We start from the raw sequence: 13,758 nt of genomic DNA on the forward strand, positions 1-13,758 counted from the left end.
CGGAGGATTTTTTGTCGGGAGCGCAGCGGGGGAGGATGAGCCGTCTACTGAGGCTCCAAGGACAAGCCATCGTAAGCAGTAGTGGAAGTACGACCTCACTGCTGGGTGTAGGCCTAGTCTTCGGACTAGCCCTAGCCGGTCGACTCCCAGTCCGTCGTGTGAAGGAAGGAATCTAATTGCGGGCTCCCTATATATTTTGGGAGAGCAAGGAGATCCAGGCTTTTTGCTTGGGATTCGCCCGTTGTGGCATGTTGTGCCCTCTCAACTCAACGCCGCTCCGGGGCCGCCTCGTCGCCAGACACCGCCAAACCACGTAAGCTTGGGAGCCCTTTCTTTCCCACTTCCCAGATTTTTCCCTTCACCCCTTCTCCTTTCTTCCGTGTGCCGTGGTCGACTCTTTGGCAGGGTTTGTGGTTTGCCTGAAGTTTTTTTTGTAACTATAAATTGCATTTTTTTAAATTGTTTTACTGCCTGCTTACTGCCACCCACCTTCACTAATAGTTCACGCCTCTTACACAAACGTCTTATCTTCCCCCCCTTCCCTTTCCCGGTCGCAAGTCCAAGGGGAACTGAGTGGCCTTGGTTTTCAGCGTGAGTCAGTCATATGAAACCCTGGGTCAAAAACAAGCGGCAGGCAGGGGAGTTTCTCCCTTGGTGACGTATTTTTAAAATGCTCCTGTTTGAATTTCTTGTAAGCATTACGCCGTCACGTCGGTACCCCAGAGGTGAACACGGAAAAGATCGCGCGGGGTTTTTTGCTCCGGAGGGCGCGCTAAATTTACTGCCATGAGTGGGCATCCCGCGGCATTAATACTGCATATAGTAATCGCTTATCAAACGTAGAGAAACCCGTAGTTTTGAAGGACATACCTGGTTAATAGTCAACATCTGTCTTGCCGAGCAATTTCCATTACGCTGACGACCTGATTTTTAAAAAATCATCTTCAGACGCTAACATGAGGATTTTTGCAACTGAAAATTATATTGGTATCAAAACCTGCGGTTTAAAAAATTCGAACGAGTGTGTTCATTGTTGGACTAAATGGTGGATAGAAGAAATCGGAAATGCTTATAAGTGAAGGGCGCTGAAGGAGTGGTCGAGGGGAAGGAGCGCGCTCCCTCCCCTCCGTATTTCAAGGTACGAGCGAAGGAGCAAGGGAAGAACACGTCCGATCTTGCATGTGACGTCGTTGCCTCCAAAGCGAAGGGGTGACGGCGCAGCAATGTGATATACGCAGTTTGCGTCGCCTGAAGTTCCTAGTCCGTCTCGTCACATTTGAATGCGCTTATGCTACGATTGTTTCTTCCGAAATTATGCTGTTTGGACTATGTTGAATATTAGTAGTCTTGTTTTAACTATAAATCTTTGTGTCATTAAATTAGAGCTTAAAAAAACTCAAATGATGTCAGATATATGTCGCGTTAGGCCTCATTCTTTTTAGAACCTCGTGCGTGTTATACAATTGTTGAAAGATATCTAGATATCTTCGAGCTCAGCAGGTGACTCACCTAGCATTTGGTCTCCAAAAACTAGGAGAATTGAACATGAGACCGAAAAAGGTCAGTTGGTGAGATGGGGTAGGGATGAAACACGTTTCCATTGTTCCCCTGTAACTTGATATTTTCCTATTTTCGTGTGGGGTCTCGGAAAGGAGAAAAAACGGCAGAGGCATTGACTGATGGAGGGCCGAGAGTGGTTCCCTTAAATCTACGACGTGGTTATTATCCTACGGCGCTGAGATTGCCCCGATTGTTGTCCAATCTCTTGGAAAGGTTCATGCTATGTGCCTGTCGTGTTTTGCCTTAAAATTTTCCACGGCTGCATTCTATTGCAATACTCCTGCGAGAGCTTTTAAACAAAATTGTTCGTGAGTAGGACTAGCATCGTAGAGCAACGGTGCATGCGAAGAGTGGGTCGGAACTCTTTTTACTCCCTCTTATGCCGCTATTACCGCCGCAGTTATCAAAAATTCTTCTTTCAATTGGCATTGAAAGAGGCAATTTCGATAACTGTCAAGATTCCAGGCATACGTCTGCAACACCGCACAATAAGATTAAAAAATGCCGCAAAATTTTTTTCTTTATAGCTTCGATGTTTAAAATAGGGGTGCGCCTCTTACTCACGCTTATACGGTAATTAATCAAGTTTCTTCTGGGTACATGCGATCAAAAGAATGCTATTCAGATTTGCATACGCGTTTTAATATTTTACCCAGGGATAGTCAGATCGGATACCTTGGATCCAAAGATCCGCAGATATTGCCCTTCATTGGATACTTCGGATACTTCTCAATGACTACGGACCAAAGGCCTGATAAGTACTGTCCATGCCCCAAATCCTGAATCAAATCCTAAGAGAAGAAACACTTTAACGAGAGTTCCCCATCAGTGCTACTTACTTATATCAGATATACCCCCAGTGTTCAAGAAGCCTCCCCCCTCCCCCCCCCACAAGGAGCAAAAAGCAGTTCATTCATTCAAGCAAAGTCATTCCGCTGCGTCGAGCTTGTATTTCGTTATTTCCTTCCCCTTTTCTTTGTCCCTTATTTGTGTGATGTGTGATTGCATGTTTATATGATTTTTGCGTAGTATTGTAAGGATAGGGAGTGTATTTCATTTTTCTTGTATTTTATTATTATTATTATTATTCAAATTGTCATATTCATGCAGTGTTTAATTGACATATATTCATTCAATGAAGATTTAAGAGTGAATTGGAACCTTGTATAAAATTCAATCATGGACTATACGAAAGGAAATTTTTCTTTATTTTTTGTTTGTATTTTTTTGATAACGTATTAAAAAAAAAGTCTAAAAACGAAAAAATATCGCGAGAAGTTCGCATTTGTAGCTGTGGGGTGCTGGCCAGAACTTCCCAATCCATTAACATGTAGCTATATGGAGAGTGGTAGTGGTGGGGGCTGCTGGTGCTATGACGCGCCTAAGCTTGTGCCTAATGGAAGTCTTAGGATGCTGTGCGCAGTGCCACATATCTAGTGCGTTGACATCGCCATGGCGGCCGTAAAATCTTGGTGTTGCAGTGTTGCAGAATACCTTGTTTTGGTGACCAGTTGACTTATTATGTGTAAATTGTTTTATCGAGTGAGTGATTGGTATGTTAATAGACCTAGTTGCAGGGTTGATTGATTTAAATCACTTTGATTTAAACCATGATTTAAATCACTTGATTTTTATTTTAAAAAATCAGGTGATTTAAATCATAATGTGATCTATATGTTTGATTTTTAAAGAGTCAAGAAAAGGAAGCTGTAAGTGTATAATTTTGATTTTTATTTCTTAATACAATGAATCGACAGTCATCAGCACAATGGTGGCTCTTAAATAGAAATGATACTGTAGGAATGCATGTAACATGAACATTTAAAAAAATGGCTTTGGTTAGAATACTAGTGTATCCGTTGGAAAAAAATTGTTTTCTGATTTAACTTCTAAGCGTAGGCACCATACAAAGTTGCAATTACAGAATTTTTATAAACTTCATATGCTTTAGAACCGCATAATATAGCACATTTGATACTTCCAATGGCAATTTTATTTTATACTGGTGTAATTTTTAATTTGATATCATTGGCATTTCCATAGCTCTCTCCCCTGATTGACTAAATGTTCTTTAAGTTTAGAGTATGTTGCCTCTTATTGTTTCTGCAAACGATCACTTTCCAATATGCTGCCCAAATGGTTAGTTTTGCAAATAACTGAATTTTTGATGAATAGAGAATCATAAAAATCTCATTTAAATCAATAGAATCCGATTTAAATCAATAAAGTCCGATTTAAATAAAAAAATCAACAAAAATGAATTTTTTGAAAAAAATCATGATTTTTATCAACCCTGCCTAGTTGTAGTTGAGTTTATCGAGTTAGTGATTGTTTTGTGTACTAGTGAGTCATAATGGTCTCATCTGTTTCCAATGATTTGAATTTAATTGTTAGTAAACAAAAGGCCTCTAAAGCACGAAACATTTTTGTTTGGAAATTTTCCAATAATTTGTACAACTATGCTGATTGGTTTTGTGGGTGCAAAGTTAAACATTCTTTTTTTCTATCCTTGTTTGGTAATGGGAGTTGCAGATCATGTGCATTGACTGTGAATGGCATCTCGGATTTAAAACATTTAAATGATTAAGACAAAAGACATAAATTAAGTGAAAAACATATTAATGCTTGCATTGAGTATGCTGTGTTAGGCAAAGTTGACATGAAGAGTCCAATTAGATAGTGCATACAGATTAGGAATTCAAAAACTAAATGAGTAAGTGTCAAAAAATGTTACATCCTATCTATATACAGCCCTCGTGGTGACTGACTCACTGATGGATACAAATTCCCGACCACTTCTAGAAGTGCTGGAGAGCTGAAATTTGGCACGCGTGCGGGGAACCGGAAATGATTCGGAGGAAAAATCCGAAAACCGGAAGTTTCCACCACGTGTCGTCGCTAGGACGACAAAATGGCCGAAATCGCGCTTTTTCCGGGGACCGTCTTTCGGTTTTTATTTTACTGCGCGCGAACGGTACGTACTATGTGAATGGTTAATGCACGCTTTGAAAGGTAATAAACGTGAGCACGTAATTATATAATGTTATTAGTATCTTTTATAGAATTTGACTGCCAAAATGGCGTCCAAAAATTGGTTTTCCGAAAATAATTTCATTCCTTCCACTCCCGTCGACTTATTTTAAAGTGAATGATAACAAAAATGATTAATATATATGCTTACATAATTTTCCATTTAACCTAGGCAACAATTTGTCTTTGTCACCTTTGGTTGTCGAGAAAAAAATTAAAATATGCCAAACATCACCAAAAAGTTCAATTTCCAAAGGATTTACACAAGATTTCGTCCAGTTTTGCACGACCGATTTCGTTAAGACTTACTATTTACATAAAGCTATGCATTGTCTTTCAGAAAATGTAAACATTATTACAATATTGCCATCAATTAACCAGCAAAAAATTTAAAATGGCGGACACTTCCCATTTCTCCCGGGAGTTTGTTTACTATTTATCGTTACACAGGCGAAACATTTCCGTCACAGGGAACGTTGTCATATATAATGAAAGCTTATAAATGTCGCCACCTACTTATGTAATTTTTTAAGTTAATTTCTAAGTAAAACGCTTTCAAAATGGCGTCCAAAAATCGATTTCTCTGAAAATATTTCATATTTTCCACTGCCGTTGGCCTTATTTTGTGAGTAGGACAACGAAAATGAATATTATATATGCTCATAACGTTTTCTACGAAATGTAGGTAATAATTTTCTTTCGTCGTCCTTGGTTACTCGGAAAAAAATTAAAATATTCCGAAAACCACCGAAAATTACGATTTCCAAAAGATTAACACAAGGTTTTGTCAATTTAAATCCGACCGATTTCTTTCAAACATTGTAGTTACATAGAACTATGCGTTTTCTTTCAGAAATAATAAATATTTAATACATAATTTATTTAATCGATATAACCGCGAAAAAATAAAAATGGCGGGAACTACTAATTTTTCCGGGGAGAGATTTACTTTTTATTGTATTACTCTCGAAATGTCATGGATGTCATAGGACTATGGATGTCATAGGGCCTACTTCTTTTAGATATGACAGTAAATGAATGTGACCATATAGTATCGTCATCTTTAAACCCCCCGAAACCCCCTAAAAAATTAACATTTGCACATAAGTAGCCTTTTCGGGTACTTTTCGTCACAATTCCGCCGCTTTTCCAATCCTTACCACTCATCGCTACGGAATTGATGTGGACAATTGATGACCGCTGGAAGTAAAAACCTATAAACCCCCGGTAAACCCTCATACACCCCCCAAAAAATAAAATGTTCCATATAAGTCTACTTTTAGGGTACTTTCCGTGACTATTCCACCGCCCCCAACGACTCATCCCCACGAAATTTATGTAAATGGATGGTGACCGCCAGAAGTACACACATTTAAACCCCGGTATCCCCCTGAAGTCCCCCCAAATGTAAAATGTGTCATTTAGTCTCCTATTTGGGAACTTCTCGCAAACATTACGCCGCACTACCCGTCCCCTCTGAGCTCTAGATCCGGAATATTTGGCGAGGGAAAGCCACCGTAAACCATACAGGAAGAAATACCAGAAAACACCTCCTGGAACATCGCTGAAAAAAAATAAAAAAATTTTACAGACGCCTTACCGAATATTTTTTGTCACAATTTAACCGGTGCCCCTACCACTTATTTAAACCCCCGATAACCCCGTGAAACCTCCCAAAATATTTCTAATAAATCGCCTCTCCAGGTAAAAGAATCGTCAGACCACTGTTCCGGACCCCTAGGACTTATCGGCACGGAATTTATGAGAACGATTTCTGACTTCTGGTTTAACACAAGTATAAACCCTCCGGTATTCCGTTGGAACCCCCGCAAATAATGAAAAACTTGCCATTAAGTCTTCTTTTATGGGTACTTGTCGCCACTATTACTCCGCATTGCACTACCCTTTACAATCATCGCTACGTGATCACTGTGGACGATTAGTGACCGCATGCATAACACATTAAGACCCCCCAATTCCCCTGGGCACCCCTCTCGGTGGAGAAGATCATTAATGAGGACTATGCGGAGCAGCCGCGGGGAGGCTCCTCAACCCCAAGGCAGCGAAGCCGCCCCACAACGAGGAACGGCGAAGCCGTTCTGAGGAGTGACTGGCGTAGGCGAGGGGGAGCTTCAGTAACCCTCGGGCGGCGAAGCCGCCCCGATGTTCAAGCGGCGCAGCCGCTGTAGACTCCACCCATCTCAACTCACACTCAACCCCTGGGCGGCGAAGCCGCCCTTCAGCGAGGAACGGCGAAGCCGTTTGGAGGAATGAGTGGGGCGCCTCCCTTCCCCCTGGCCGACGAAGCCGGCCCCTAGCTGACGTGAGATTATTCGAACTTTCAAAGTCTTCGAGCGACCACAAATGTAGACGGCGAAGCCGGAACCGGGGTTTTTAAGGGGCGGAGCCCCTTAACGAGCGCGCGGAGCGTGCGAGTATTAAGTATATTGATGGATGCCAATAGTATATTTAAGCTTTAGTATATCTAATAGTATTTTTAATCAAACTTTATTAGGAAAACTAGGTATTTTTGCTGAAAAAAACGGAACGCATGGCATCACAAATTTAGTACCTAGATTGCCTTAAAAAATCACTAAAATACTCAAAATATTCAAAAATTTTGACCCCCCAGTGGAGTGTGCCCCCCCCCCCCCCCCCCCCCGCCGCCACTGTATTCATGGTCTACATTGATCCTCCATTGGTTAAGTCACCCGCAAACTCAAAATAGATGATTTTACAGGTCTGTCATTTATCGTGTGCTCTCAGGGATAATAGCTATCCCTAACAACCCCCCAAGGTTTTCCATGATAACCTCATCTTTCCTTGATAACATCATCAACACAGTAAGGTATGCAATGTATGCTATCATAGTATATGTTGTGTATATTCATGGACGGAATTGACTTCCATCGGTTAAGTTTCCTGTAGGCTCGAAATAGACAGATTTTATGCATCTGCCATTTATCATGTGTTCTCAGGGTAATGGGCACATAATAAGCGTGTTCAAAAGGTTTAAGGCAAATGTTCCTTCTAAAGGTAACTGAAAGGCACCTTTAAAGCACCTTGAAAAAGACGTAAGGCATGAGCGCCGGCTATGGGCACCCTAAAGGTGCCTTTTGGAGGCAGTGTTTAATGTGGGATTATTGGTAAAATCTGATAAGTATGTATCATCAAAAGCCAAAATTTTTTGGCAAATGCCAATTTCCACCTAAGTTTCAAAGCCATATAATTGTGACAACAATTTAATTTCTTCCTCAATTATCAAATGTCACAAAAACTTCTACATTATTATTATTATTATTATAGTATAGTATTTGACTATTTGAGTTGCCCATTCCTGTTTTTACGCTTTGCCTCTGATTTGCGTGTTCATTCCTATTGAGACATAAATTTAACATTAAGTGTGTCAAATGCTGGTTCTATCCATACTTTTTAGTATAAATGTCTTTTTAGCAAAATTTAATTTTGTGGATTCTGTGTTCAGGTGACGTATGAAGTTTGAATTGTATCCTTCTGTTTCCCTAGCGGGTGCTGACTACAGAGTTTATTGATGGGATCAAGATCAGCGAAACCAAGGCTCTTGTCTCAGAAGGGTTTTCATTGGCTGACATAGACAAGAAGCTAATCATTGCCTTTGCAGAACAGATTTTCCACACGGGATTTGTCCATGCTGACCCACATGCGGGTAATGGTGTGTATCAATTCGTTGTGAATCAGGTTGGGAAGAACCATGTTATAATAGCAATAGTTTTATTTACCAGAAAACAATACAAACAGTAAGTGGTATGTGCTTTACCAATACATAGAGTAGGCATATGCATGGTTCAATGATGCAATAGCATTATCACAGTAGCTTCTCCAGTCATAGTGCCACGTACTATGTTAATAATAATAATAATAATTTATTAATTTGCCAGACGACAAGTATTGTACATACATTGTATATGGCACGTCATGAATACAAAATCAAGTTATATACAAAATGGGAGTTTAAATACAAAGGCAGTTACAAAGATAAATATTCATCAACTGAGTAGAAACAATTGGATAATAAAAAGTTTTTACACTTAGTTTTGAAGGTCGACAAACTCAAGGGAGCTTTTAGGTTCTTCGGAAGCTTGTTATAAAGCCTTAGAGTCATTGTTTTAAAGCCACAGATAGCTTTCTTAGTACGTACAAATGGGATATGCAAGTCTCCCTGCTGCCTAGTACCCTGGTTATGAATATCCGAGTTTAGCGCAAAGTCCTTAAAGTTTGACTTGGCATATAATAAAACAGAAAGTATGTAGACACAGGGAATGGGTAGCACGCGGAGACATTTAAACAAAGGGCGACATGGGGTTCTACATGGTTTGTTTGCAATCAAACGTATAGCTCTTTTTTGGATTTTAAAAATGGTCACTGCATGGGGTGAAGAGCCCCAGTATAGAATGGTGTATAGTAAATGGGGGTAGAATTCCCCATAGTAAATAATTAGAAGAACATCAATGGATACAGTGGATCTAATTGATCTGATTAGGAAACACTTAGAGCTAAGATGACCAGCTAGATTAGAGACAAGTTTTTCCCAGGAAAGATGCGCATCGATATTCATCATATGTTATCAGCAAGTTCTACTAAAATATTTTGCATACATAATTCTGTGTGCAATTATAGCCTGTGAGTAAGATTATGTTTTTATTACATTCCTTGCAATGTTGGATATCTATCAATTCCACACAATTTTATTTGATGTGTATTTTTTTGTATCATTTTTAATTGTTCTGTTTAAGAATTTATTTTCAATATGTTAGCATTATACAGCCTGATACTCTTATGAAAAAGACCTTCCCTTCTCCTTATCAAGTTTCCTGGAAGAACAGGAAAAATTTCCCTTGTTCTTGTCTCTAATGAGTGGTAATCTGCATTATTTGTAAGAGTGTTAACAAGCTTTTTTATGTATAGTGTTGTTAATGCTAATATTTTGTGTGCCTAGGAGTGATGTGGACAAAATTATCTAATAAATATTTTTAGCATGGTGAATACTAATAGATATCACAATACTAGTACAGCTATCTCCCCAGAAAAATTGGGAAACATACGTTCTTAGAAAATTTAACTGTAGATGGACTTAAGTAATGCTGGATGGCTTCTGGCATGTGTAAAAAAGTTATGAGGAAAGATATACCCATTGATGCTCCAAGTGTGGCATTATGACTTCTCAGGGGTTATTGAGTTAGGATCAGTTGTTAATAAGGTAGCCTTAAGAATTTAGCTGGTTAACATTGTGCTAGGTACAAGTAATGTAAGGTTTGCACTTGACAAAAGCATCTTTAGGCCTTGTGCAGGGAAGTCCCTGTGTGAACTATGCATGTCTTTATTGTGGTTGTAATAATACATAATAATAGTTTTATTAGACAAAAGAACCAATACAGGCTAGTAAATGGTGTAGGCTTTGTCAATACAATACACTGAAGATTAAAATGGAATGGTTTATTAGGTAACATTTACATAAAAGAAGTAGACACTTTTGAAGTCAATTAGTCGCATCATAGAATTTCAGGTACAGCAGACTCACGATTATCATCCGGGTGCCACTTATCCGTGTTGCAGATTATCCATGCATGAGTTCATAAATCAATCCTTCGATGTTTTCTGCGATCTTTGTAAAAAAAATAAAATTGGATGCAAAATCAGCAGGATATGTATTTGCATTTTAATGCATGGCTACGCTGGGCCCATTATTTCCATTAGAAATTCGTGCAAAAAATGGAATTATTTAATATATGTACTTGCTGACAAGGAATGTTTCAGGTTTACATGGACGTCTGACTTAGTATTGTAGATGACAATCAGTGTTGGAAAAAAAAGAGTAATTTTTGAAGATTCTTGAATTGTAAACCTATCGTAATTGACGAAAAATGTTATTAAAATATTTATTTCGTACAACTTGATATTTTCCGTCAAAGCTGATGATTTACGGCCTGTTTGGTCTCCACTTATTCTACGGCGCTGAGCTTCGATGGTTGTTCATTCTCTTTGGGACAATCACTCTGCATGCCTGTCGAAATTTTTCATGATTGAAATTGTTTACAATACCCCTGCGAGAGCTTCTAAATCTTCTGTCACTGTGCAGGGTAATTCAGTTACCCCAAATTATATTAATGTTGTGTAGTTTTTTTTCGCTTTTATATTCTTTGTATTTGAGCTCAACCACTTTGTTGTTATTTAGGAGACGATTGATTTTTTTTTAATATTTAAACTGTTTTTGAAAACTTCAATTTTTATTGGAGGGCTGAGTTACCCCACACAGCTGTTGGTGGGAAGAAAATAAAACTTGTTTGTTATATGAGTGAAGGGATAAAAGTTGAATGCAATAAATTTTATTATGCTTTAACTTCAATAATGCCAATATTCTACACGATGGCAGCTATTGTACTTATTTTTTCATAGCATGTTAGTCAAGGTACAGTTACAATAGCAAAATATGAAATATTCCTGCCATTTCACAAAAAATCTATGTAGAAACCTATGAATGTAGCATACAATGTACAGCAGACTCCCGATTATCCAGCTGCTGTGGTTTATCCGGGTCGCGGATCATCCGTGCATGATTTTCACTCTCGCTCAATATTTTCCGCAATTTGAACCACCATACTCTCATAGCTTCAGTGGTGAATCATCTGCTTTACTGCTATGGCAACTCACTCAGTTATTCCATTGTTGTCTCATAAGTGATGCATGGGAAGTAAATGGTCTTCTAGCATCACTAAATCAAACTGAATTTTCACACGCAACGACATTGTTAGCAGCGACATTGTGGCAGATCTTGTATACAAATTTACATCATGTTCATTATCTCTCATCAAAAGGCTACTGCTCTGATTGTATGAAAATATGCTTTGACGGATCAGCCAATTTACAAGAGAAAGTAATTTGAAGTTCTGGAGGTGGATTTATTATCTAGCATGAGCTGCACAATTCATGTGGTAGTAAACATTTCACATATCCCATTTACATTTCCCTTCCCTTTCTGCAGGAGATGGGAATGTTGTTCAAATTTCCCTCCTACTTATACTACAGAAAATACCAAAACTCTATTCCCTAACTGCGGCGGAAGTGGTGCTGCTCCACTCATTGCTATACTTGTGAATTTGACTGCATTTGTACAGTATGCTTCAATTTTTTTTTTTCAAATTTCTAAGTATGGCTTAATGTGTCTCAAGTAGTCACATGAGTGAGATAAAGAAGAGTGGATGTGGTGAATAGAAGCCAAGCCTTCATCAGCCCACTCACTGATCACATTAATTGCCATTAAAAGTTTATGTGAACTATGCCGCTCTTCTAGCGGCAGGATTGAAACATTTTACATTTACAGCCAAATGAGGATTTTGTGCGGGTATGAGGTTCATTTCTGTTTGTGGCTTCTTGGCCATTTGCCCATTCTGCCTTGCTTTGCCCACCTTGATAGACGGCATAGGCCTAACTTCTAGCTCCATGAACCTTGGTAAATTGCCAAAGTAATTGAGGAACCTGGATTGCATTGTGGTCTGCTTTGTGGCAGGGAAAGCCAGCGGTCTGTGGTTCAATTGCTGGTTCAGGAGAATACTTCCAATGGCAATGAATGGGAATTTCACCACTGGTCACACACCAGGTTGGAAATATAATATGCTCACAGTTGATGTTATTTTCATTGTTAGTTTTGGTGCGGCAGGGGAAGAAGAGGGGAGATGCGGAGTTGGTGCTACTGGACCATGGGCTCTACGAGGTATTGCCGGAAGGAGTCAGAAGATCATTGTGCAACCTTTGGAAATCCATTGTGCTTCAAAATTATGGAGGGATGAAAAAATATTCCTTTGAATTAGGTGTCGAAGGTGAGTTAACACTTGCCTATTGATGAAAAATAGATTGTCTGCTTTTATGACGGAAGATAAATGCTCCTAACAATGTGGTTGTGAAACTTTGTTTCACTTCCAGATGACTTCCACCTGTTTTGTACGGCAGTCGCTCAACGCTATATTCCATGCCCCGACACCAAAGAGAAAGACATTTACAGTCTGTTCTTTAATCATAAAGGTCCTCAGATTGATAGATACAGACAACTACCGAAGGAGGAGAAGGAAAAAATTCAACAGGAAATTATGGCTATCCATGATAGATTGATTGAAATATTCCAGAAAGTGCCAAGCAAGTTATTGCTGGTGTTTAGGTAGGAATTAATAGTTTTCTCATTTACTTCCTAGTGTTTCTTAAGGCTTGGTTACACATTACATTAACACAAATGAGTTGATGTATGAATGCCTGAATGATTTAGATGGACCAGAACTAAATGTGTACAAATTCATGTATCAAAATTATAACTGGTTCTATTTTCTGTTATTGCCTTTGTAGGTGTTGGGTGGTTACATGGTGCATTTTCATGTTCATTCTTTTGTTGATATATTTAGGCATGAACTCATGAATATTAAAGCTCCATGTTACCAGGCCTTAAGTCTCGTTCGTCTCTAACTAGTGTCATTTTAAGCTTATTAAAATAAATAAAAGATTGTAGCACTTTCCCACAAAATATTTTACTCCGTACAACGCATTTCGGCTCACAGAGCCATCATCTGGTACAAGACATCATCTGGTCTTGTACCAGATGATGGCTCTGTGAGCCGAAATGCGTTGTACGGAGTAAAATATTTTGTGGGAAAGTGCTACAATCTTTTATTTATTTAAATATGTCTAACCAATTGAAGCCTGAATCTGTTGAACTTAGTCATTTTGTTGTGGTTACTATTATTAGAAGACTTGGACCCAAAAGTAACTAGTAAAGAACAACTTTTAATGGAACTGAAATAAAAAGATGCACACACGAAGAGACATATGCAACAACTGGTTACAACAGGAAACTAAAGGTGGATAGCTGTAAGCATATAAGCTACAGGTGGCAGCACCATGAAGTTGCACTCTTGCGCACTAGATGGCACCATGCACCCATGAATGGTGAGGGTTATTTTAACTTTAATAATTTTAAGCACAGTTTTTTTTTGTGAAGAAACTCATTTAGGAATTATGTAGCTGGAATACTCATTTTTTTTTATTACTGCGTCATCTGGTTCTTACCGTAATTTATTTCCATGAGCAAGCACATAATTTTTTGAGCTCTATTTTCATAATATCTTACAATTTAGGTAATATTTAAAC

At 38.8% G+C, this 13,758-nt stretch overlaps 1 protein-coding gene across 4 annotated transcripts in view; it reads left to right on the plus strand.

Annotated features, from left to right (window-relative positions):
- The window catches only part of LOC124159589 (uncharacterized aarF domain-containing protein kinase 5), a 95,237-nt gene that overhangs the window by 62,702 nt on the left and 18,777 nt on the right, over window positions 1-13,758 (plus strand). For 2 of the 4 annotated variants that reach the window (XM_046535501.1, XM_046535503.1), the window contains exons 6-8: window positions 8,116-8,281; window positions 12,270-12,443; window positions 12,547-12,778. In XM_046535501.1, the coding sequence (XP_046391457.1) occupies window positions 8,116-8,281; window positions 12,270-12,443; window positions 12,547-12,778 (572 nt within the window). Of the gene's footprint in view, window positions 1-8,115; window positions 8,282-12,269; window positions 12,444-12,546; window positions 12,779-13,357; window positions 13,558-13,758 lie in introns of all 4 variants that reach the window. The other 2 variants (XR_006864980.1, XM_046535502.1) reach the window with 2 other exon arrangements.

The sequence above is a fragment of the Ischnura elegans genome, chromosome 5, assembly GCF_921293095.1.
Source record: "Ischnura elegans chromosome 5, ioIscEleg1.1, whole genome shotgun sequence".
NCBI lineage: Eukaryota > Metazoa > Arthropoda > Insecta > Odonata > Coenagrionidae > Ischnura > Ischnura elegans.